Source organism: Miscanthus floridulus, chromosome 19, assembly GCF_019320115.1.
Source record: "Miscanthus floridulus cultivar M001 chromosome 19, ASM1932011v1, whole genome shotgun sequence".
Taxonomy (NCBI): Eukaryota; Viridiplantae; Streptophyta; class Magnoliopsida; order Poales; family Poaceae; genus Miscanthus; species Miscanthus floridulus.
Genome location: NC_089598.1, coordinates 93,299,180 through 93,320,370, shown reverse-complemented (window position 1 = coordinate 93,320,370; position 21,191 = coordinate 93,299,180). Strand labels below are relative to the sequence as shown.

General features: G+C 46.1%; 5 protein-coding genes across 10 annotated transcripts; 2 read left to right on the top strand and 3 right to left on the bottom strand.

The window, feature by feature from the left end:
- Positions 1–52: 52 nt before the first annotated feature.
- LOC136528312 (uncharacterized) lies at positions 53–2,831 on the bottom strand. The gene is made up of 5 exons (XM_066521257.1): positions 2,442–2,831; positions 1,172–1,254; positions 935–1,076; positions 750–810; positions 53–501 (listed from the first exon to the last, which is right to left on the bottom strand). Exons 2-5 carry the CDS (start codon positions 1,212–1,214, stop codon positions 322–324), a joined length of 426 nt encoding a protein of 141 aa, XP_066377354.1. The 5' UTR covers positions 1,215–1,254; positions 2,442–2,831; the 3' UTR covers positions 53–321.
- Positions 2,832–7,391: 4,560 nt separating this feature from the next.
- LOC136527367 (uncharacterized) lies at positions 7,392–12,173 on the top strand. The gene is made up of 5 exons (XM_066520074.1): positions 7,392–7,739; positions 8,469–8,572; positions 9,074–9,250; positions 9,841–11,495; positions 11,867–12,173. The coding sequence occupies exons 1-5, from the start codon at positions 7,597–7,599 to the stop codon at positions 12,011–12,013; spliced, it is 2,226 nt and encodes a 741-aa protein (XP_066376171.1). The 5' UTR covers positions 7,392–7,596; the 3' UTR covers positions 12,014–12,173.
- Positions 12,174–12,839: 666 nt separating this feature from the next.
- LOC136527452 (diphthamide biosynthesis protein 3-like) lies at positions 12,840–14,220 on the bottom strand. The gene is made up of 2 exons (XM_066520197.1): positions 13,938–14,220; positions 12,840–13,053 (listed from the first exon to the last, which is right to left on the bottom strand). The coding sequence occupies exon 1, from the start codon at positions 14,204–14,206 to the stop codon at positions 13,961–13,963; it is 246 nt and encodes an 81-aa protein (XP_066376294.1). The 5' UTR covers positions 14,207–14,220; the 3' UTR covers positions 12,840–13,053; positions 13,938–13,960.
- An 8-nt stretch (positions 14,221–14,228) lies between these two features.
- LOC136527451 (uncharacterized) lies at positions 14,229–15,546 on the top strand. Its single transcript, XM_066520195.1, has 3 exons — positions 14,229–14,363; positions 14,529–15,083; positions 15,269–15,546. The coding sequence occupies exons 2-3, from the start codon at positions 14,651–14,653 to the stop codon at positions 15,328–15,330; spliced, it is 495 nt and encodes a 164-aa protein (XP_066376292.1). The 5' UTR covers positions 14,229–14,363; positions 14,529–14,650; the 3' UTR covers positions 15,331–15,546.
- Positions 15,547–15,682: 136 nt separating this feature from the next.
- Positions 15,683–19,902, bottom strand: LOC136527449 (putative clathrin assembly protein At5g57200). Of its 6 annotated transcripts, XM_066520192.1 has the most exons (15): positions 19,245–19,897; positions 18,971–19,040; positions 18,785–18,882; positions 18,457–18,595; positions 18,209–18,336; positions 18,053–18,145; positions 17,838–17,888; positions 17,680–17,745; positions 17,521–17,586; positions 17,336–17,416; positions 17,064–17,129; positions 16,786–16,965; positions 16,620–16,695; positions 16,330–16,448; positions 15,683–16,187 (listed from the first exon to the last, which is right to left on the bottom strand). In XM_066520192.1, exons 1-15 carry the CDS (start codon positions 19,329–19,331, stop codon positions 15,792–15,794), a joined length of 1,716 nt encoding a protein of 571 aa, XP_066376289.1. In that variant the 5' UTR covers positions 19,332–19,897; the 3' UTR covers positions 15,683–15,791. The 6 variants fall into 6 exon arrangements, with proteins under 6 accessions (XP_066376289.1, XP_066376288.1, XP_066376287.1 ...); XM_066520191.1 differs by having other exon boundaries at positions 18,053–18,336; positions 19,245–19,900; XM_066520190.1 differs by having other exon boundaries at positions 16,620–16,965; positions 19,245–19,899.
- Positions 19,903–21,191: the final 1,289 nt, after the last annotated feature.

Here is a 21,191-nt window from a genome sequence, read left to right as displayed (position 1 = left end):
AGTTAGAGGCCCATTCACAACACATTTTAACATGACAACCAGAAACTGAAGAAAGGCAAACATTTTCATTCAGGTTACCTCATTACTCAACAACAAAGTTTATGCCAGTACTTATTCACCAATACTAGCTCCACTAACAAAAAAAACGAGCAAAATGATATTTACAACACGGCCAATGAGATACTCTAAACACTCAATAAGACACCTCACACCTTCAAAAGGGAAGCTACTCATATATACAAGTTAGCCTTGCTGGGAGAAGCAGAGATTCGGCTACAACGTCACTGAACGATCATGAAGTTGATAAATGTAGCTTCAACCTTAAGCCTTCGTAAAAGATTCTGTTCCTGCACAGTAGCGAGCATTGTAACTCTTGGCTGGTATAGGAATTCCTATTGACTGATCTACGTTGTGCACTTTCCACGCACAGAATTGTGCATCATGAACAAGAGGATTGGTTGCACGAACTGGTGGGGATCCCATAAAGTATGGAGGTGAAGCCTGCAGATTGCAAGGTCCGACAACAGAAGCATTAGTTTAATTCCAAATAAATTCCAGTTTAACTGTGCTAAAAATTTAAACCAAACCACCTCAAGAAAAGAGAAAGAAAAAAAAGGATTTTTTTAATAAAGGTGATAGATTAAATGGAAGTGGAACCACGTTTGAGAAACATCAGAATACAGGTAGTAGTTTGATAAAAGAACTTTACGTTCAAAAAAAATTGATGAAAGAACTGCAGAGAAACGAACCTTGCTAAGAATAAACTCAGAAAGATCTTGCGGGGCTCTCAAGTCATGTTCCCTATACCTCCTTGACTCATGAGCATCAGTACAAGAAAACATCAGAACATGCAAAGTGTATGACTGTTTATGCAAATATTTACAAGTACTATCATAACAGAACTGCCAGACCAGATCAGAGAGCTGGATTGTACCTGCTGCTTTTGCATGGTATTGGACACCTGATCGCTACATCTCTGCTTTCTGTGCTTTGGTAGGTTTCCTTCAGTGTTTCTGCTCTTAGACCTTGTAGCCTTTTCATTTCCTCTGTTGCTTCATTTCCATACAATGCAAAACCTTTTTTATAAGATGTAAACTGGGTCTTAGTCGCAGTTTGTATAAGTTACCCATAAAATGGAACTATATTATGTACAGCGAAGCATGGTCGGAACCTGCTGAAGGGTTTGCAGAACTCATGAAATGTTCCATACCCATGACAGGAACAGGAACTAAGCTGCTTCAGTAAACAAGGCTTCTGCACAATCAAGTGTAACCCCAATGGTGAATGGTGAATGATCAGTAAATCAAGAAAAGGTATCTTCACATAGTTCAAGAGAATAGTTAACGAAAGAAAGGGGCACACGGTTAACGGGGATATTAGTATCACCAAACCCCACTAGAAAGCCCTGTGGCACCCTGCTGCCTCACTGCCCCAACACTGGACCGGCAAACCTTCCTCCCAGTTTCTGTGATTGGGGAAGAGAAAGCCAAACTCGTCCCCTGAATCCTGTAACCTTAATGGCGCTCACCTGGTGCCCCAACACTGTACCGGCATACCTTCCTCCCAGTGTCTGTGGTTGGGGAGGAGAAAGCCAAACTCGTCCCCTGAACCCTTGTACCCCTAATGGCGCTCACCTGATCCCCCACCAGGTCACACCCATTCTCGCCCCACCAGGCCATCACCCATGGTCAGGTAGCTCCCATCCCCATCATAGGTGCTCGTTCTGTAATCACTGTGGCTGCCAGAAAGTTTGTATCTGCCTGTGCCATCTCTCAGACAGAATACCCCTCCAAAAATCCTACCCCCCCCCCCCCCCCCCCCCCCCCCCCCCTCAACAAAATCTCAGACAAAATACCAGAATCAGGACTGCAGCAGGTCCTATTGTACATTTGTACTACATCGGGAAAATAGATGGTGTACTTGTACAGCAGGTTCTTGTGAAAATTCCCCTCAAGAAACTCCCAAGTTCTCGTCTTGCCAACTAAAAAACTCACACAGATATCAGTTCCACAATCGTGTTCTTCAAGGAGCATCATTTCCATGACCTATCTCGGAGACGGGCCACGGTGGCCGGTGCCCACAAAGTTTGTGTTTTTGGCGCGTGGGAAAGGTGAAACTCGAGATCCCAACAATAAATGCTGGAATGAATCCAGGCATTGACGCCGCGAAAACCAAACCTAACGGCCTCGCGCATTGCTTCACCCTCAGATTCCAATCCGTACAACCATTCACCATGGACCCAACAAGAACCTAGAGGCGAATCTTTCGACAACACAGCGATTGATCTATGCGAACAAAACAACCGTCGAACCGCAACCACGGACAAGGGAAGGAAACAGCACGGCGGTGGCAACTTCGCCGGTACGGGCTAGTTCACCAGATTAGTCGTCCTCCTATATACAGACCAGAAGACAGAAGAGGAGAAAGCGCAGAGGAACCACCTGAACGGGAGAAGGGGGCACCGAGGCTGCGGAGTATTACTGCGGAGAGCGGGGAAGAGGGAGACGTCAGGCGTGGAGAAGAACCGCGCCACCGCCGCCGCTCCCCGTCCGGCCGCCTTTGCCCTTGGCTAGCGAGCGTGCGTGCGTACTACGTGTGAAGGGAAAGCGAGGAGAGCCGGGCTGTTTGCCCCCTGTGTATTTATCCGGGAGATGAGAGGACGCACGCCGGGGCTGCGACGCCAGGCTCGAGAGCAAGACGGCGAGAGGATAAGAAGCGTGGCGCCTGCGGGTACGGAAAGGAAAAGAAGGGGGCGGCTGGCGGCTGGCGGGGCGGGGCGGGGCCGCGTCTCGCGCGCGGCGGGGCTGATGAGTGATGAGGGCGCCCAGCCGCCGTGACCGTGTCACGCGCAGTTGCAGTTGCGCGGCGTGACGTGCAGTACACTTGTACGGTGCCGTCGCGCTTGTGTGAAAGTGAAACGGTGCCTTCTTGAGGGCGCCGCCGCTATGGATGGCAACGGGTATAAATTATCTGCGTGCCCGCGGGTAAAAACCCGTTAGGACGAGGATATGGGTATCATTTTGTACATATGTGTATGGGTGCGGATTTGATTTTGTGCTCACAGGTAAAAAATTTGCGAGTATGAAAATATCCTACCCGTGCCCACAAACCCGCGAACCCGCCTGATATGTGGCTCGGCTGCACAAGTATATAAAGGACTTTCTAGGGTTTCATTTATCCTCCCCGCACAGCCGCAATCCCCCCCTCCCGCACGCCAAGCCGCAGCGACGCAACCTCCCTCGGCTTCCGCTCGACCGCTCCCAACCTCCCAGGCCTCTCGCCCACCCTCGGCCATCCCTTCACGCCCGCCGCCACCTCCCCGCCGCCACTTTTTCCGCCCGCCCTCGCTCCCCCCGCCGCCACCACCCGTGAACAATATTTGTGTGATTTGAGCCATGTGTGTGATGTTCTAGACTTGTCACTTGTGCTTGTTGAACCATATTTATTTGGCTTGTACTCTTGTTATTAAGATATTGAACAATAGTTGTGAACTGTTATTTGTGAACTTGTGTTGTTGTGCATTGGATCTGTGATCTGTACAGGTTTGTGATTGTGAACTATGAATTTATGATCTGGCTGGCGGGCACGGGTGTGCCCGCGGGTGACGGATGCAGGTTCAATTTCGGGCTCGTGACGGGTCGCGGATGCAGGTGCAGACATAGGGTTTGCCTCCCGGATGCGGGTTTGTAAACCCTCCACCCGTGAGTAATGTGCCCGTTAACATCCATAGCCGCCGCCGTGAACGTGTCATGTGCAGTTGTTGTAGTTGCGCGGCGTGTAGATCGCACAAATGTGGAAAGGGAACTGCTGCTGCCAGTGCCCGGTGGGCCGTACATACTCTTTCCTTTTCCTTCTCAAAAGAAAAAAGCATACTCTTTCCTTTTTCATTCAAGAAACATTAGCGTGATTCTAAAAAAACATTAGCGTGATTGCAACGGTCTCCATGTTTTCTTTAGGGAAATTTTCCATGAAATTAATCCATGAGATGCAAACGGGAAAGAAACTGAGTCCCTATCAAAATGGTGCTTAGTTTAGATACACGATTTAAAAATGTAGTATCTATATATCTAAAAAAAGCTAAAACGACTTATAATTTGGAATTGATGGAGTAGAGATGAAAATAAAAATGGAACATTGAGAAATTTTAGATAAAAGTGATATCATTTGTAACCATTCTAATTATTACCTAATTTAAACATTTGATTTTCGAAATACAAGACATCAAAGGTTTTAAATTTATCTAAAATTATAAGGTATTCTGGATTGTTCAACCTCATTCATACTGCTTGTCTTTTGAATCACATCCATGCATGCATACCTTTTAAACACCACCTTGCCCAAATTATGTAATTGGTAGCCAAAATCAATGACATGCATGCTTGTCTTTTTAAACTATGTCTTACTAGGAAATTAAGCAAGTTAACAACCAAACTATCTAATTAGTGAGAGCCAAGTTAGTATTTTTTCAAACTCTTTATCTAGTCCTAAAATTGCTTTGATACCTTGTATTTCGGAACCGAGTATTTTTATCGGTCGTTTTACATAATTAGACTCACGAAGCAAAGGCTGCCATTGAAAAAAACAATCAATAGAAAGAGATGATGTATGTTGTTAAAATGCCATTCTAACCTTGGGTCAAGCGGGCCTAGGATTTATTTATACGCCGGTATGAATTAGGTCCGGAGATATCTAGAGGCTTTGGTTTTATTAGGGTGCTTCTCTATCATAGTGGTTCTCTCTTAGTGTTGTTATGGAGCATGTGAGGTAGGTAAGGGGGTAGGCTTCTTGATCGGGTTTTCTTCCCAACGTAAGAGTCATCGTTGTTAAGGTGGATGTAAATGTCCTCATGAATCTAGTGATCCACATTTCTTTCTCGATAGTAGATTAGGCGTGGAGAAAATGACAGATTATCCGTCTTCCTTCCCAATCCCAAGTGAAACACGCACGAAGAACACATGAGAGAGATGAAGCACTGAAATAATTGATCTCTTACTCAAGAATAGATGGGTGCATGTAAGTTTATATGGTGTCAACACATCAGGGGTATATTCAGCACAATGAGCTCAAGTTTCATTAAAAACTCATTCGAAAACACAATGGGAGAAAAAAATGGAGAAAAGAGTATTTTTTTGCCACCTAATTGTTATAAACGATAGGCAATATAAACGACGAAGAACAGTAGATCAAGCACAGGGGACACGAGATTTTAACATGGAAAACCCTCCCAAGGTGGAAGGGAAAAAAACCACGGGCACCAGCCAGTAAATCTTCACTATATCGGGTGAGGTTACAAACGTCGGAGATTTACAACTTTCCTTATTCTAAGACGACGGCTTACATGAAGTATATATATAGATGAAAAAACCCTAATAAGTGACGATCCGTACCGTGGGGGGCTTCGCCCTCCGCACCCCCCAGACGTCTCTGGGTGCGGCAGCGAAACATGATGAGCTAATTTCAGCCTCCGCTTTGTTTCGGCCCAAGCCTCCCGGCGACGGCCCTCGCTTTGCTCCGGCAGAAATTAGCTTTTATCTTGTACATAACTGAATTTTAATCACAACTCAACACTAAAGCACTTCACCTGTTGTCTCTATAATATAAGCCGGAATCTTCTAGGTGTTTTAAAAAAATATCCAACTTCTAATGAGATCCCACAAATGCACATTAGAATGGTGATATCGGCACACAACACAATCAAATATTTATGGATAGAAAGTTATTGATTGTTGTGCATGCACTAGTTGATAAGAGAGTCGTATGAAGAAAGTCTTGCCAACATATTTCTGTAAAATTTATGCATCACACATGCTTGTGAAGGCCTATAAAAGACCAAGCCAATATATTATAAAAATAATAAAGTTACTATATACATCTAGCTATCAACGGAGATGTCAGTTTCTAGTTTCTAAAGGAGAAACAATTTAGTTAAAACAATCACCCATACTAAGACTAACTCCAATGAAGAGACGCAGATACAACACCCATTCGGAGTTATAGGTCGTCTGCAGTAAAAAAAACGACGGACTCAAATATCTCCTCTCCAACGGAGACCCCCAAATCCACCGCCGCGCTCCTCCTGCTGGCCCGCATGACGCCGCGCGCCCTCACGGACCTCGGGGCCGGCAGCGTCCTCAACGCCGGGGGAAGCACGCCCCGTGACCGAGCCTCCCCCGCCGACTAGGCCGCCATGGTCGACGGCATGCAGCGCCTCGCTCTCTCCTCCGGCCTCTGCGTCCCCATCCAGCGTGCGCGGCACGCCCGGCTGGGCCTTGGCGGCGGCTAGCCCCCTCCTCCTCCGGCCGTGCGTCTCTCTCTCTCTCTCTCTCTCTCTCTCTCTCCACCAGCCCCCCGCGGTGCTCGCCCGCCGGCGCTCCTGTGCGGCCAGGCCTCGCCGGTGTCCGCAGCCGCGACCGGGCGTCCGCGGTGACCGCCCCCCGGCACAGGCGCGGGAGCCCCTTCCTCGGCCGGCGGCGCTAGGGCGAGCGCGCCCCCTGGCGGTGGCCCTGGGCGAGCGCCCCCTCCCCTGGCGCGGCGGCGTCCACCACCACGGCGCAAGATTTTTGCGTCGTCTCTCCTCGACGACGCTTTTTTGCATTCTTGCCGGCGCCGGACGCAAAATGGGTTGCTTGAATAGGTTTTCTGTTGGAGCGTGATTTTGATAGGCAAAAGTACTGTGCGTGACCGATTTTGCGTTTGCGGATCCTCATTGGAGACAGTCTAAGCGAGAGACACGGACTTAGATGTTTGGTTGTATCTGTGGTAACGCAAACGTAAATGAAACAAAGCTCAGTGGAAGATAGATTTGACCTAATTCCATTTATATTTGTGTTACTGTGCAAGGAACAAAATAGCACGTTACATCACTTCGGTTGGTTCACCTCATGTCCACATCTCAATCATTTGACATTTAGGCCCTATTTGACTTACCCCATATTCAACTTATTCGGCTTGTTTTTTAGTCGGAGCAGTATTTTTCTTTCACAACAATTCAGTCAGAACAGTATTTTTCAGCCAGTTTCAGTTAAAATTCAGCAAGCCGCGTTAGCACCGAATTTACATTATGGAGACATTGGTATCAAGTTTGTGCGAAAATCTTGAGTACCTTAATTTCATCAATTGACAAAATGACTAGCCAGAAAATAAATAATGTTTTTTACAACAGAAAATAAATAATCAGCCTGTTCGTCTGGTGGTGGTATACGATCATGGATTATTACCGTTGGCTGATTTGGTGCGAGATAAAAATAGCGTCAAATTTAAGATGGTTCAAGCGAAAAGGCCGAATGTTGATGGAGCCGAGGAGCAAACAGGACGCTTGCTGTATTCCAGGCTTTCCAGCGACAGTTGGATACAAGCCACCGGCGACACATGCTCTCCCTCGCTTTCCCCATTCTCCCCCTCCCTTCCGTCCTCCCCCTTTCCCACGACAAGAACGCTGCGACCGCCCTCCTCGTCGTCCTCGATCCCAATCCCTCCTCGTCACGATCACAAACCCATATCGACCCGTCCGGTCGCCTCCGCATCGCCAGCCTGCAACTCCTTCCTTCGGTGAGGGTGTGTCTGGTTCGTGCTCCCGCAGCGGAGGCTGGAGCCGAGATGACAATGCCGGGCTCTCCGGCGAGGCCGAGCTTCTCGGCCCTCCGCGGTGCCCGGTGGCGCGCCGATCTCGGCGTCATCCCCGGCTCCGCCGCCGTATCCACCGACGAGCTCCGCCGCGCCGCTGCCAACTCCCGCCGAAGGTCTGATCGTCTCGGGGAATCATGTTGCTTTCGACCCTGCAGAAGCTTCTTACATTTCTTGAAATGATTTAATACCAAGATTGAGCTCATTTCGCGGCCGTAGATCAAGTTATCTTACGCTTTCATACCAAGATTGTTGCTTAGTTCTTTATTGCCTTTCTCTCAAATATTGTATGCCAAAGATCCTTGCATATACTAATGTAATGTTCATGTCAGCCTCGCGCCTGCCACAGTTCCTCATAAAAAAAAAGTTCTGACTTCTTGAAATGCTGAAATGGTCCTTGATTGTTCTAAAGATCTTTATTGTTTGGTTTGACTCCATGGAAACAAACTAGAAGGGATTAGAGATTGGAAATTGAGAACACTGAATTGTAATTAGGGTGAATTCCTAGGCCTGGTGCAGTGGTGAGAGCTGTCTCACTGAGTCACCAGGTCGCGGGTTCGAAGCAGCCTCTCCGCAGATTTTGCGGGGGGAAGGATTGCCTCGGTTTTTCCTTTCCCCAGACCCCACTCATGTGGGAGCCTCTGGCACTGGGTCTGCCCCTTTTTCCTACTAGTGGAACTAACATGCTTTGTTGTCCTTGGACAAGCTGATCAAGTAATCAAAATGCAGAGTATTGTTAAATGGACGATCTTTGTTACTACTACTTGTTAGTATGTGGTAAAAGATGCAAATTTTGTTGGGTCTCAGGGCTTTGACTCTAGAATTTTAATTGTTGATTGCTGCAGATATGCTAATCTACGGCGAAGGCTGCTAATAGATCCCCATCTTTCCAAGGATGAAGAAGGTGCTCCTGACTTGATTGTGGAGAATCCACTCTCGCAGAGCCCAGGTAGGCACTAGCTTTTGCCTTTTGCCTTTAAAGTGTGTGGTCTCTGAGTTGTCGTGTTACCCATGATTTATTAAAAAACTAAGGTTATGCTTGGATAGGGGATGTTTTGTGCTAGATTAACATATGAGTTACAGTCCATGTGTCCGTGAAGGTAGTCAGATGTTAAATAAAGTCTTCTGTTAAAAGAAAGGGGAGGGAATGCAGAGAGAAACCTTTTTTGTTGCACTGTTATCTCTCACTAGCTCCAACCTGCAGACCATGCTATTATTTTCTTTTTTTTTTCTTCTTGAACATGCAAGAGACTTGCGCATCATTTCATTAAAAGAGAGAAGAGAATACACAAAGGGAGGGCAAGACATGCTATTATTATCTCACCAGTCATATATTATCTTCAATCAGTACTCAATCCTATAGCAATATAAGAAAGTGACATCTTCCACAAAGTCACCATTAGTGACATCAGCTTTTATGGAAAAAAAAAATCTGTACATTGTCATGCAGGGAGCACTTGGGGCCAATATTTCAGGAATGCGGAGCTTGAGAAAATGCTTAACCAAGATCTGTCCCGCCTATACCCTGAATTGGGGGACTTCTTCCAAACAAGCACATGCCAGTCTATGCTTGGACGTATATTGTTAGTATGGAGCCTCAGATACCCAGAGTTTGGTTACAGACAAGGTAAATCGTTGATATCTTTTCAGTCGCTGGCTCACTGCAAGCTATTTATCTCCTGAAAAAATGGTTGATACCAACTAAAGTTGTATAGCCGCAACATGATATGCCTAAGTGCACATCCCCGGAGTTGGCTCCTAATCTTATACATATTCAAAGTTTGTCACTACTCACTACGTGGAACCAAAACCACACTTCTAAAAATAACTACCTAGTTCTTTCTGCAATTATTAACCTAACTTTAGTTGAGTACTTCTATATTGCATATTGAAGCAAAATTTATTTGGCCTAGTTTAGGTGACTAAACATTATTTCTGCCAAAGGTAAAAATATAGGTGCACTTTGTCACAACATGCCAAAACCTTTTTGAACAACTTAACAAGACGTGGCTTTTTGTTAGGATCGTTTTAAGTTTTGGACAAATCAAACACATGTAATTTCGTTGCTGTCAAGTAATGAAAATTCGGCTATTGCCATTGTGGAAAAAAAACAAGGGTCCAAACCAGTAGGTGTGTGACTTTTGTTTTCTGATGAGATAACCATTCATCTGTCCTCATTGTATGCATTTGTCAACATAAATCACTTTCCTCCTACAGGAATGCATGAACTCTTAGCTCCTCTTCTCTATGTACTTCACGCTGATGTGCAGCACTTCAGACAAGTCAGGGACCTTCATGAAGAGCTTTTGGGTGATGATTTTGATGGTCAAACTTTTCCAGATCGTTCAAAGCTGAACAGAAGTGACAGGAAAAACAATGTTGAGGGTAGAACAGCTAAAATTAGAAGTTTGGCTGACCTTGATCCTGATACTAGAGATCTTTTCTTGATCAATGATGCATATGGAGCAGAGGGTGAGCTGGGTATTATTTTATCAGAAAAGTTTATGGAGCATGATGCTTACTCTATGTTTGAGAATTTGATGAACGGTGCACAAGGAGTGGTTGCTATCACTGACTTCTATTCTCTGAGTCCTGCCCCAGAATCAAGCATGGGTTTAACACCTGTAAGAGAGGCATCATCTGCAATATATCACTTGCTTGCTAGTGTTGATTCCTCTCTTCATAGTCACCTTGTGGAGTTAGGAGTTGAACCTCAGTACTTTGCATTAAGATGGCTACGTGTCCTATTTGGTCGTGAATTTTCACTTGACAGTCTTCTGTTTATTTGGGGAGAGATCTTCTCTTCTCCTAACCATTCTTATTGTACCGATATCTGTAGTAGGGCAGATTATCAGTTTAAAGTGTTATGTTCTCCTCGTGGTGCACTGATTTTGTCGATGGCAGTATCAATGATGCTTCATCTCAGATCCTCCTTGTTAGGGAGTGAACATGCGACTTCTTGCCTAGTGAGGTTGTTAAATTTTCCAGAAGATATTGACTTAAAGAGCTTAATTGAGAAAGCCAAGTTACTGCAATCTTTTGCCCTTGAAGCAAATCTTCCTTCATCCCCAATGAGAGGAAATTCTCTCTTGACTACACCCAACTATTGGGAAGAGACATGGAAGATTCTCCAGCCATCAATGGACCAAAAGGGTGGTGGTGTCTTCAAGATGAAGGGAAGGGGCTTCTTGAGAAGAAGCTTGTCTAACACTGAGTCGAATGTTTCCAGAAGCAGGGCTGCTAATTTTGAAAACAACGATATGACTTCAACTAGGCAGTCCACTACTGATGAACTTCACAATGCTGATGTAGTTCCTGCGGAGCTGATAAATAGTGCGCCACACATGCTATTAGAAAAACAAAAGCATCATGTTGGTAAAGGTACTGCAGAGGCTATTGAGAGTAATTCAAAGAATGCATGTGAGACAGGCCAGCATGATGGTTACTGCTCAACTTCAGGTGAAATTAGAGATCCTCTTGGAGCAGCTAGTGGGTATTTATCGAGGAGCAGCAGTACCACTTTGTCATGTGGCACTGAATACGATCATGATACCCATCATCTGGAAGAACCATGTGGTCCCTGTGATGACAGAGTGGTTAATGAACCTGATCCACTCTTTGTGCACAATGGTAGAACTGATGAAGCAGCAACAACAGATCGAACATCTGGAATAGTGGATACTTATCCAGTTCAACAGCGTAGACTGTGTTCTGTTGATGGGAAGCCGAAAATAAAAGATGACCAAAATTCCACTAGTGATAAAGGTGGCCAAAAAGAAACATTGGCAATATGTTCAATAACAAATGTGGCTGATAAAGAGTTGAGCAGAACATTAAGATCTCTTGGTGAATCTATGGTTGAGAACATACAGGTAACCTTACTTGATAAAAACTAAAAAGAAACTTGTTGCCAGATAGAGGCCACATATATATATATATTTATCTGGTCGATCTTTTTCTGTAAAGTTCATATTTTATGTTGTCAGTACCTCTTAGTTTATTTATATTTCCCTTTTAGAACTCATACTATTCTGATAATCAGACACTAGACAGGTTTATCAAATATTAGAGTTTGTACTTCCTGCGCCCCCCCCCCCCCCCCCCCCCCCCCCCCCCCCCCCCCCCCGATGTGAAAGAACAAGCAGATAATGCCCCCATTGTCGGATATATGCACCTTAAGCTCAGATCATGAGATGCCTTTTCTTGTATTTTCCCTTGGCTAATTTGCTAGTTTATATCACAGGATATCGAGATGCTATTTCAACCAAATTCACTATCAACTTCAGTGGAGAAACTTGAGAAAGCAATTCCTAGAAGCACAGAGCAAGCTAAGGCAGTAGCAGCTCTAAAAGAACTCAGGAAGATCAGTGACCTTTTACGTCAAATCTAACCAGTACAGCTATAAATATTTCTTCCATACATACAGTGTTGTACTAAAAAAAAACATACAGTGTTGTAGTTTTTTATACGTATCCCATTAGACAATGGATCTGATGTAACATGCTAACAGTATATAACCATCTGATTGATTGGTAAATAGTAATTTTGTACATGTTCCCTGTAAGCTGATAGCCTGATAAATCGTAACTGTACATCTGAACAGCTGCCTGCTGGTTTTTAAATGAAGGCGGCATACATTTTTTGGCTTGTGACCCAACAATAAATCTGCAAGGTTTCTGCGTTCTTAACGCCCATTTTGCCATTTCTTATTTTGAGAACGGTGGCAATCAAAGATTGTTGCCCGTGTGAGATGTGAATACAGTGGCCACCTACATCATCAGATGAGAGTGCATTGTGGTGGTACCATTGAGGCTTGAGCCCTTCCACATTTCCACATCATCAGAAAGTTTATCAGCTGTTTAGATATTCACCTTCAAAACCTGCCGTTTGTTGATATATGCCGAAAGAGCTGGATTCAATAGTGGTCCGATCATATGCTTCAAGTTGGTTGTGTTACAGTCAACATTACTGTTTATAGGTGTGGAAGCTGGGCCAGGCGATGATATTAACCATACAAGTTTAAGGCATAACAAAATAATTACTCGTATTCATTTTGGCTTTAGATACATTATTGTAAAGCAGACAAGGAATGAAGTTAGATTCATGCAGAGAATGTCTGCACGACCCAATGGCTTAGCTTCAACAAGAACTCACAAGGTGGAACATAAATGAATATATCACCGAAGAGGCGAAGATCAAACTTGGTAAGGCCACGATCAACGATAAATAGTGACAAACAAAAATTTTCATAGCATGAGTTGTCCATGTCACCTTACAACAATGTCACACAAAAATTGATAGTTTAACAACCTGAGCTTTGAAAATATGCATATGGGTTCACTCATCTAAGTAGTAGTACAAATGCTCCCGCAGTGGTGTGTCAAACATGAACTCATTCCTTTTCCTGCTCTGAGATCCATTCCATGTATCCTGCAAGCAATATAAAATAATGTCAACATGATTCAAATGCGAAACATCAGTGACCCTTATACAACATGGAAGTTATAGATTACACTGTAGAGTCTGATGTGAACCAAACTGTTTGAGAAAATAGTACTGGGCACAACATGAATCTAGCTATACAGATTTTACTTATGTCTTGGAGATTTGAGATGCCTAAAGTCTAAAACAGGTTAACTAAACGATCTCCATGTCCCTACCACACAAAAATCAAACTTGATTACTTGAACTTGAACTACTTGTTGTACAAGGTATAATAAACGTTGTGGGCTTAACCCCATCATAATGGACAAACACGAACTGAATGTTGTGGACTTGCAAACTTCATAAGTCACACAAGCAAAACCACATCAGGAAGCTCAAATCAGCCACTCAACTGATGGAATTCTTTTAGTTTGCCAACATCCAGCTTATTGTCCTCAACTCCTCATAATCTGATGCACATGGCAATTCAGCCAGATTGCATGCACCTTCCCAGCAATCCTTGACCAACTTAATCAAATTTTCTTTCTTTCTTTCTTTTTCTTTTTGGCAAAGTTGGTTGCCCCACAGACTAATAAGGATACCAAAAAAAAAAAAAAAACTTGGATGTTTTGCACACCATAAATATAATCAATAAATACTCCCCATTCCTTCCAGCAGCAATCACTAGTTCTCAATTCCACATAGAAGGGCGATAATCCAACCACAGCACTAAGCTTGCAACAAATTTCCTAGCTGGATTTTAATCCCCAATCTTACTGCACCCAAAATTTCATAGCTACCGATTGGTCCAAACAAGACATATAACAGAAGGCTTCAAAAGGCGAAATTTCAGAGCGACTACAGAAACTCCCAGGAAACAGGGGCCTCACCATCTCGCCGGGCACGGGCCACATCAGGCGACGGCGACTGGGCTCGGTGACGGCTTTTGGGTCGGCTCCTTGGCGTCGGCGAAGTCCTCGGCGTTGTATACGACGGTGAGGAAGAGGGAGCACGAGGGGCAGCGCGCAATCTCCTCCCCGAGGCGGAGGTCGTCGAGCGTGATCTGGAAGAGGTCGCCGCAGGGGCACGGGTACGTGTACGCCTTCAGCTCCGCGTTCCACTCCATGTCCTCGATCTCCACCTCGTCGTACGCCGACATCTCGCCGCGGCGAAACCCTAACTCCTCCCCGACCGCGCTCGCAACCGGAGAGAAGACGCGTCGTCGGTGTTTCGCGCCGCCGCAAAGAGGCAGTTGCGTGATGAGGGTTAAGGCGGTGGACGGTGGTGGGCGGCTGCTAATGTTCTGATTACCCCTTGTAAGATTTTAATTGTTACGAAATTACCCCTGAGAGAAACCGGCGGGCGGGCGGAAGCAGCCTGCGGTTTGCCGGTTTGCTTCCAGAACGGACGTGGGAGTCGCCGGAAAAGCCCTTGAGTATCTGCTATATTTACCCGACGCTCCCCACTTCTCTTCCCAACAGGCCCTCAGACCTTCGCGAGACGCGCACCAGCTCGCCGTCGGACGCAAGCGCCTAGCAAACTGCTGCTGCTCCGTCTCCCAGGCTGCCCGCTCCGACTCCGGATCCGTGACGCGAAGGCATCCATGGCGCGCGTGCACTCCTCCCGGGCAGCGGTCCTGGCGCGCCGCCTTGGGGCCCAGCCCCAGCCCGGCGTGGTTCTGAGCCGCCGGCACAACCACACTCGCCGGCGTGCGGCGGCGGTTCTTGAAGAGGACGCCGCGGGGCCCTCTGCACCTGCGGCGGACGCCTCCGCGCTCTCCCGGCGGTTAGAGGAGGCGATCGACAGCGCCATGGCGCGGGCGGCCGAGCCCGACTGGGCGCCCTTCCGGCCCGGGACATCCTACTTCGTGCCGCCCCGGCCCGCCGGCGTGGCCCAGGGGATTCTCGCGCTTATTGGCCACGGTGGTGGGCACATCGGCTCCTCGGCAGCGCCGAGGCGGGGGCTCTCCACCGACGAGGCCCGCGCCGTCGTCGCCGACTCCCGCGGGTACCCATGCTCGACCTACTTCATCAAAGGTAACAATTCGACTATTTGGGATCTCCATTTCGCTATTCGGATTTGCTCGATTCTGAACTGAAACGGATGCATAAGAACTGCTAGAAATCAGAACAATTTCGAGACATTTCATCGTTCTGCTTTGTTTCTATAGCACCTGCTTATTGAGAGTTCTGTCTCACATGGAGTATCGACAAATATGCAGGTCACTTTCCATATGAAGTGGAGAGCCCAAATATGGATGCTAATCAAGCTCAAGAGGAATGAATGGAAGGAGCTACGTTATTGCACTGGATGAAGGGGGTCTGGAAAAGGTGTCACTTTCATGTCATTTAGTGCTGTTGTACAAAAAAAAGGAGTTGAACTGATGAATTCGTGAGCTACCGTGTAAAATAAAATTGTACTGAATTCATGTGATCTTCTAATTTTATGTAAGACTAGTCTATAAATAAAAACTATGGTTTCACCATCTTCTCTATGCTATCCGACATCAGGAACGTATGATGGGACACTGCTCCCATATTAGCTGATATTGGTGTACAAGTCAAAGCTGTGTATTATATTAACGTTTCAGATCATATTAGTTTTCAATTGTGAGCACTACTGCAGTACAGTGTATTGTCAAGATACAGTATTCAAAGTTTTTGAACTATACAAGTTGCTCCTCATAATTGTCAATGTTGTGTGTGATCAAAATTAGTGGGAGCGGTAGAAACAAAATATGCAATTCAGACTAAATTTGAATTGCTTTGCTTCGGTGGATTAGCCATCGTGACGAGGCTACTGAATGGATCACCAAAAGGATTGGATAATCCAGATTGATTAGAAGGGGCAGAATACTGGGACTGCTGCTGGTATGTTTGAGGCGGCAACATCACCATCTGCTGCTGCTGCTGTACCTGATAGTACTGCTGCTGCTGTGCCTGGTAATATTGCTGCTGCTCTGCCATCATAGCTAGCTGCACATTTGACGGTGGCGCAAAGCTATTTGACATGGCAAATGGATCATTGGGGTCAAATGGGTTTGCTGCAAGACTTCCAGTGTAGGTCACACTGGCTATTTGTTGTCTCCTTGCCTCGTCTTCGTAAAGACTGTCGAGCAATAGCTTGTCAAATCCCCCAGCCTGTTCAGCAAATGCAAGTAAGTAATTTAGCTCTGATTGCTTTTACTTAAATTCTGTATTTATGACCACATCTTTTACAGCTAATAATCTGTGTGAATTCATATGATCATATTTTCTCTAGAGATAGCAAAGGTCTACATACCAATTGATCGTCGACTTGTTGATTTGTGTGGTTACTTGGTGCAGTAACCAGTGCCAATTCCCATCCAGCCTTGTCAAGGGCAAACAAGTCTCGAGAAGTTGACATCTTGTTTTCATAACCTACATTTAAGAGACAAGTTACTACATAGTGCATGCAGCTTAACACATATGATTTTCCTTAAGTAAAAGCATTCTCTTCACAAAATAGCACCAATTCAAAATTGCTGCTAGTGCAGTTATGCTTAACAGGATATGCTATTGAGCAGTGCATTGATATTATAAACACTGAACCTGGTGCCACAATAGCAAGAGCCAGTGCATTGCTTTCTTCAAGGTCTGCAATCATGGGGTTTACTTCTTCATCCTTCTGCAGTTCATATATTAGTAAAACATGAGGCTTGGAAGAAGCAGGTATTGAGCTGAAGTGTAGATTCTTCTTGAAACATAGAGGAAATACTAATAGATCCCCGGTAGTCGCCCGTGGCTGAGGTTCCACTGGTTCTTCCAGAGGCCCAGCAGCAGGTTGTGGCTCTGCTTCAGGCTCAGCAGATTCTTGTTTTTCATCTTCCACAGGTTTCTCGGCTTCCTGTGGAGCTGCTTCTTCATTATCACTAGGTTGATTATCTTCATGGTTTTCCTGGTTTAGCAAACAGCAATAATTATCAGAGATATTCTCCTATGTGCTTTGACCTTTTGCAGTTCCACTGACACTGGACACACTCACCAAACTCTTACCTCAGTATCGGCACGGGGTGCTTCTCTGATATACTCTTCCATTGTCACAAGAAATGAAGGCGGCGGCTGCATAGTGGTAATTAGTAGACCATCAACACAGTGACTAATAGTACAATACAGTGTGCAGAGGACAAAATTTAAGTCATTCCAATTTCCAAATGGGATTTAAACCACTGACATTTTTACACTTATAACTGTGGTATATTCAGTGATGTAATATATCTTTCCTGAAGATTTATCTGTTAAAATCAGTAAGGAATGTCGGAACATGCCTGCCTCAGAGTGGGAAACTGGAAAGTCCTGGCCAGCTCAAGATGTTTGCAGTGGTCATAGAAATTAGAAAGTTTTTCTGCCTGTGAAATTGATGGTACACACCATGAGATTCCAAGAACCAGATAGTTCATCCAAATATATACTCTTGAACCCAGTTTATGGTAAAATTGCTTAGTTTCTATACCTGCTGACCAGCTCGTTTATAAATTTCAAGGGCCTTGATTGCATCATATTTTGGCATCTCAAAATACTGCATCACATGAGAGAAATGTAAGTTATTCTCCGTATGTTCAGATTATGGAGATATATGTAAAAAAGCATTTCAGTAAGAACTGGAAGTTACCATATCAACAAGATTGATGATGCCATCATTGATTGAACAGTATATTTTGAAACTTTCCTTCAAAACCTGCCCATAAGACCTCTGTAAGACTTAAGGATATAAGGAAACACACACCATATTGTGCCAAAAATCTTTGCCAGAACAAGTTTCAGACTTACAAGAGCTAAGGCATATTGTACAAGGTAATTTGTGCAGGCTGCACCTTCAGGCTGCAAAATGACAATGGAAAATGAAATGTTGTATCGGCATCAGTCTATATCAGAGAGTTGTATGTATACACTGGCCGCTTAACAAAATTTCTTATTTGAAAGCTCAGTAGTGTTTCTTATTTCATAAACCAGGCTTAACACAGTTTTATTTTCTAAAATTAAACCTGACAGTAAATAAGCCTGAGAAGCAGTTTCTGCAATGCTGGCAACTGATCCAAAAGTTCCCCGAGCGGCAGGGTTCTTGTTCTGCTGTGTGCCTGGGATTTGCCAAGATTCAGCATAGCATTCACATGGAGCAAACAATTCACAATGATGCCTACCTTGCCAGAAGCGTGGGGTAACTTGAGCAGACGATCTAATTCGACGTCGTACTTGAGAACCCTGAAGCACTCGACCCGTTCGTCCAGGTAGAGCGCGTACGTGCGAACCCAAGCGGAGCAGTCCCAAGCTGCATGAAAAAACGAGCGAGCAGAGAACCTGTTTGTTCAGGCATTGAAGCACGTAGAACAAACACAGGGAAGGCACATTTTTGCACCCATGGAAAAATGCAGATTGAACACAAAACGACCTAATGGGCTGGAGTCATCCTTGAACTGTGGGATCTGCAGAATGTTCCCTCTGTATGAATAGGTGAGGAAATCCTCCTTGAATGTGCCATCGCCTTCTCTGAGCAGCCTGTGTATCACTATCAACGTTTTCAGTGCAACCTGTAATCAAGAAATGGGTTGGCATGTGCTCATGGCTGGCTGCCCTTCACATCGCAAAATGTAACAAACGAGCAGTTCTCAGAAAGGTAGCAGAATCAAAGGGAACCAGAAAGAAATAGGCAATAATGTGTGAATCAAAGGATCGTCACGAATTCATGAACAATGGAGCAAGAAGAAGCTAAGACCCACTATCCAGTTCTTGGTCTTGGACAACCTCCTCGCCAGCGTGCATATCGAATAGGCGACGTCGGCTCGCGGGCGATGCCCCGAGGTCGCGAAGAGTATCCCTGCACGAAGCAGAGGAAACTGACCATGAACACCTGCTGCTGTTGCGAATGCCCTCTCGGAAACATATAGAATCGAGCTAGCACTCACTCCTGAAGTGGCGCTCCTTGGGCGGGCACTCCACGTGGTTCGTCGCCTTCACAATGGCGATGTCCAGATCCTGCAAGGAATTCATCAGAAAATTAAAACGCCTTCACAATGGGCAATGGCCAATTGGCCATTGTGGGGGCGAAGAGCCGGGAAGGAAGATGACAGTCGAACGCCATGGGACGGGAGGCCGGGCGGCGGCGCCCGGCGCGGCGGGTGAATAGATGGGCACCGATCGATCGATCGGACATCGGAGGCAAGGCATCGTCGTCATCACCTTGTACTCGCTGTTGAAGTTGGCGAGGCCGACCTTGGTGGAGTCCTTGAGCGCGCCGTAGGCCTTGCGCCACGTCCCGGAACCCATGCCGGCCGGCCGTGCCCCGCCGTCCTCCGCCGCGTCCCCACGGGCCACGCGATCACCGCTCACCGACCGGCAAACCTGCCAGCTAGGCAACTCCCCAAGTTTAGCGCGCGGCGGACGGACGGACGGACGGACGGACGGGGAGGCGAAGGGAAAGGAGCTAGGACGGGAGGCGCGGGCTTGCGTCGTTTTGGTAGGAACGGAACGGCCTGCTGTGCGCGTACGGTCACTTCGGCTCGATCAGGTCACCTCGCCCGCGCAGGGCGCGCACGCGCGCCACCGGACTCTGTCACGGTGTCAGCTAAATTCGATGAGTATGATTCCCCAAATCAATCGCCTTCAGGCCTTGTCCGTTTTATCCGGAACCAAGTGGGTTAGAGTGGATTGAGGAGTTAAAATACTGCTTAGGCTCGGTTCGGTTCTTCCGGAACAGGCCGTTCCACGCCTGAAACAGTTCCGGTACTATACAAACGGTCACCGCTAGCGCCGGACATCCGCATGGACACTCATCCGGATGCCCGAGGCTGCAGTTGGTTTCCCCTCCGTTTCGCACGTCCACGCGTGGGCCCACGCTGCCCAGACCATCGCTCGACCGCACCTACATCACCCGTGCCGCCCGAACGACCCCTCCCGCTTCTCCCGCGCATCCACTATGACCCGATCTACTTTTAAAACATCCAGATACAACACTTGTAATATAAAAAAAATACAGACAAAAAATTCGAAACATGCATCTGAAACACTTAAAAAACAATTGGAAACCATTCCAAACATACGCAATATCCAGATAAAAACACTTGCAACATATATGTGAAACATATTCAACGTCTAGATAAACACGTTTGCAACGTACGTCTGAGAAAAACAAATAAACATTGGGGACGGACGGTGTGAAACACTTGAAACATCAAATAAAAACGCTTGTAACATACGTGTACCACCATTGCAACATATGCAACATCCCAATATACTTTTGCAACATCCGTGTGAAAACACTTGAAACATATCTCTAAAATATCTGAAACATTTCAAATGTACACTTACAACATGCATCATATCTCGGTGCGGCCTCCTCCACCGTCTGCATTGGGGCGCTGCAGCCGTAGCGGGAGGTGAGGGCTCCGCGCCAAGGCCTGACGCTTCTCCTTGCGCTGGCAGTACCTATCAACGTCGTCGGGCGGAGCAAGCGGCGGAGCGGGCGGCGAAGCAGGAGCAACAGCAGGAGCAGCAGGGCGAGCGCGCAGAGCAGCGGCAAGAGCAGCGGGCGCGGGCGCGAAGCATCGGCTAGAGCAGCGGCAGGAGCTGCGGGCACGAGCGCGCGGGAGCAGCGGCAGGAGTTGCGATAGGAGCAGGGTAGGCGGCGGAGTGGGAGATTGATGAATTGACTAGATATTGCGGACTGAGCGATGGATGAATTAACCGGATATTAAACAAAGTTTATGGCACATGGCTTCACGCCCGCGTCCGTCCGATACTTGAGTAAAAAATCGGATGCTCGGATCGAGGAATTACCTTATACAAATTTGTGAAGAAATCATTTGGCTGAGAATGATTCCCCATGGACTGAACTGAGGCCTTAACCCCTTCCAATCCTCTCCAACTCTTTTGTTTGGGAAAGAAACGAATAAGGCCTCAACGAATCTATGTTGTGCCGTTCCATGTCTACTAAGCTATACTCCATCCGTTCCTTAATATAAGCCGTATAGTTTTTAGCACCAATATTAACGCACGGTTTGGGAAGGATGTGAGACTGAGGAAAAAAAGGAAAATCATGTCATATTCTCTCTCCCAATCAGATTGCTTCCTAAATCTAAAAGATTGGTTGGGGTATATGCTATATACGGTGGGAAAGTTTCCAAACTA

Coding starts and splice junctions, on each gene's coding strand:
- LOC136527367 (XM_066520074.1), top strand. CDS start 7,597: ATGACAATGCCGGGCTCTCCGGCGAGGCCGAGCTTCTCGGCCCTCCGC. Junction 7,740..8,468: donor GCTGCCAACTCCCGCCGAAG/GTCTGATCGTCT, acceptor TGATTGCTGCAG/ATATGCTAATCTACGGCGAA. Junction 8,573..9,073: donor TCCACTCTCGCAGAGCCCAG/GTAGGCACTAGC, acceptor ATTGTCATGCAG/GGAGCACTTGGGGCCAATAT.
- LOC136527452 (XM_066520197.1), bottom strand. CDS start 14,206: ATGTCGGCGTACGACGAGGTGGAGATCGAGGACATGGAGTGGAACGCG.
- LOC136527449 (XM_066520189.1), bottom strand. CDS start 19,331: ATGGGTTCCGGGACGTGGCGCAAGGCCTACGGCGCGCTCAAGGACTCC. Junction 19,041..19,244: donor ACTTCAACAGCGAGTACAAG/GTGATGACGACG, acceptor AATTCCTTGCAG/GATCTGGACATCGCCATTGT. Junction 18,883..18,970: donor CAAGGAGCGCCACTTCAGGA/GTGAGTGCTAGC, acceptor TGCTTCGTGCAG/GGATACTCTTCGCGACCTCG.
- LOC136528312 (XM_066521257.1), bottom strand. CDS start 1,214: ATGGGTATGGAACATTTCATGAGTTCTGCAAACCCTTCAGCAG. Junction 811..934: donor ATACCATGCAAAAGCAGCAG/GTACAATCCAGC, acceptor TCATGAGTCAAG/GAGGTATAGGGAACATGACT. Junction 502..749: donor CTGAGTTTATTCTTAGCAAG/GTTCGTTTCTCT, acceptor TGCAATCTGCAG/GCTTCACCTCCATACTTTAT.
- LOC136527451 (XM_066520195.1), top strand. CDS start 14,651: ATGGCGCGCGTGCACTCCTCCCGGGCAGCGGTCCTGGCGCGCCGCCTT. Junction 15,084..15,268: donor CTCGACCTACTTCATCAAAG/GTAACAATTCGA, acceptor ACAAATATGCAG/GTCACTTTCCATATGAAGTG.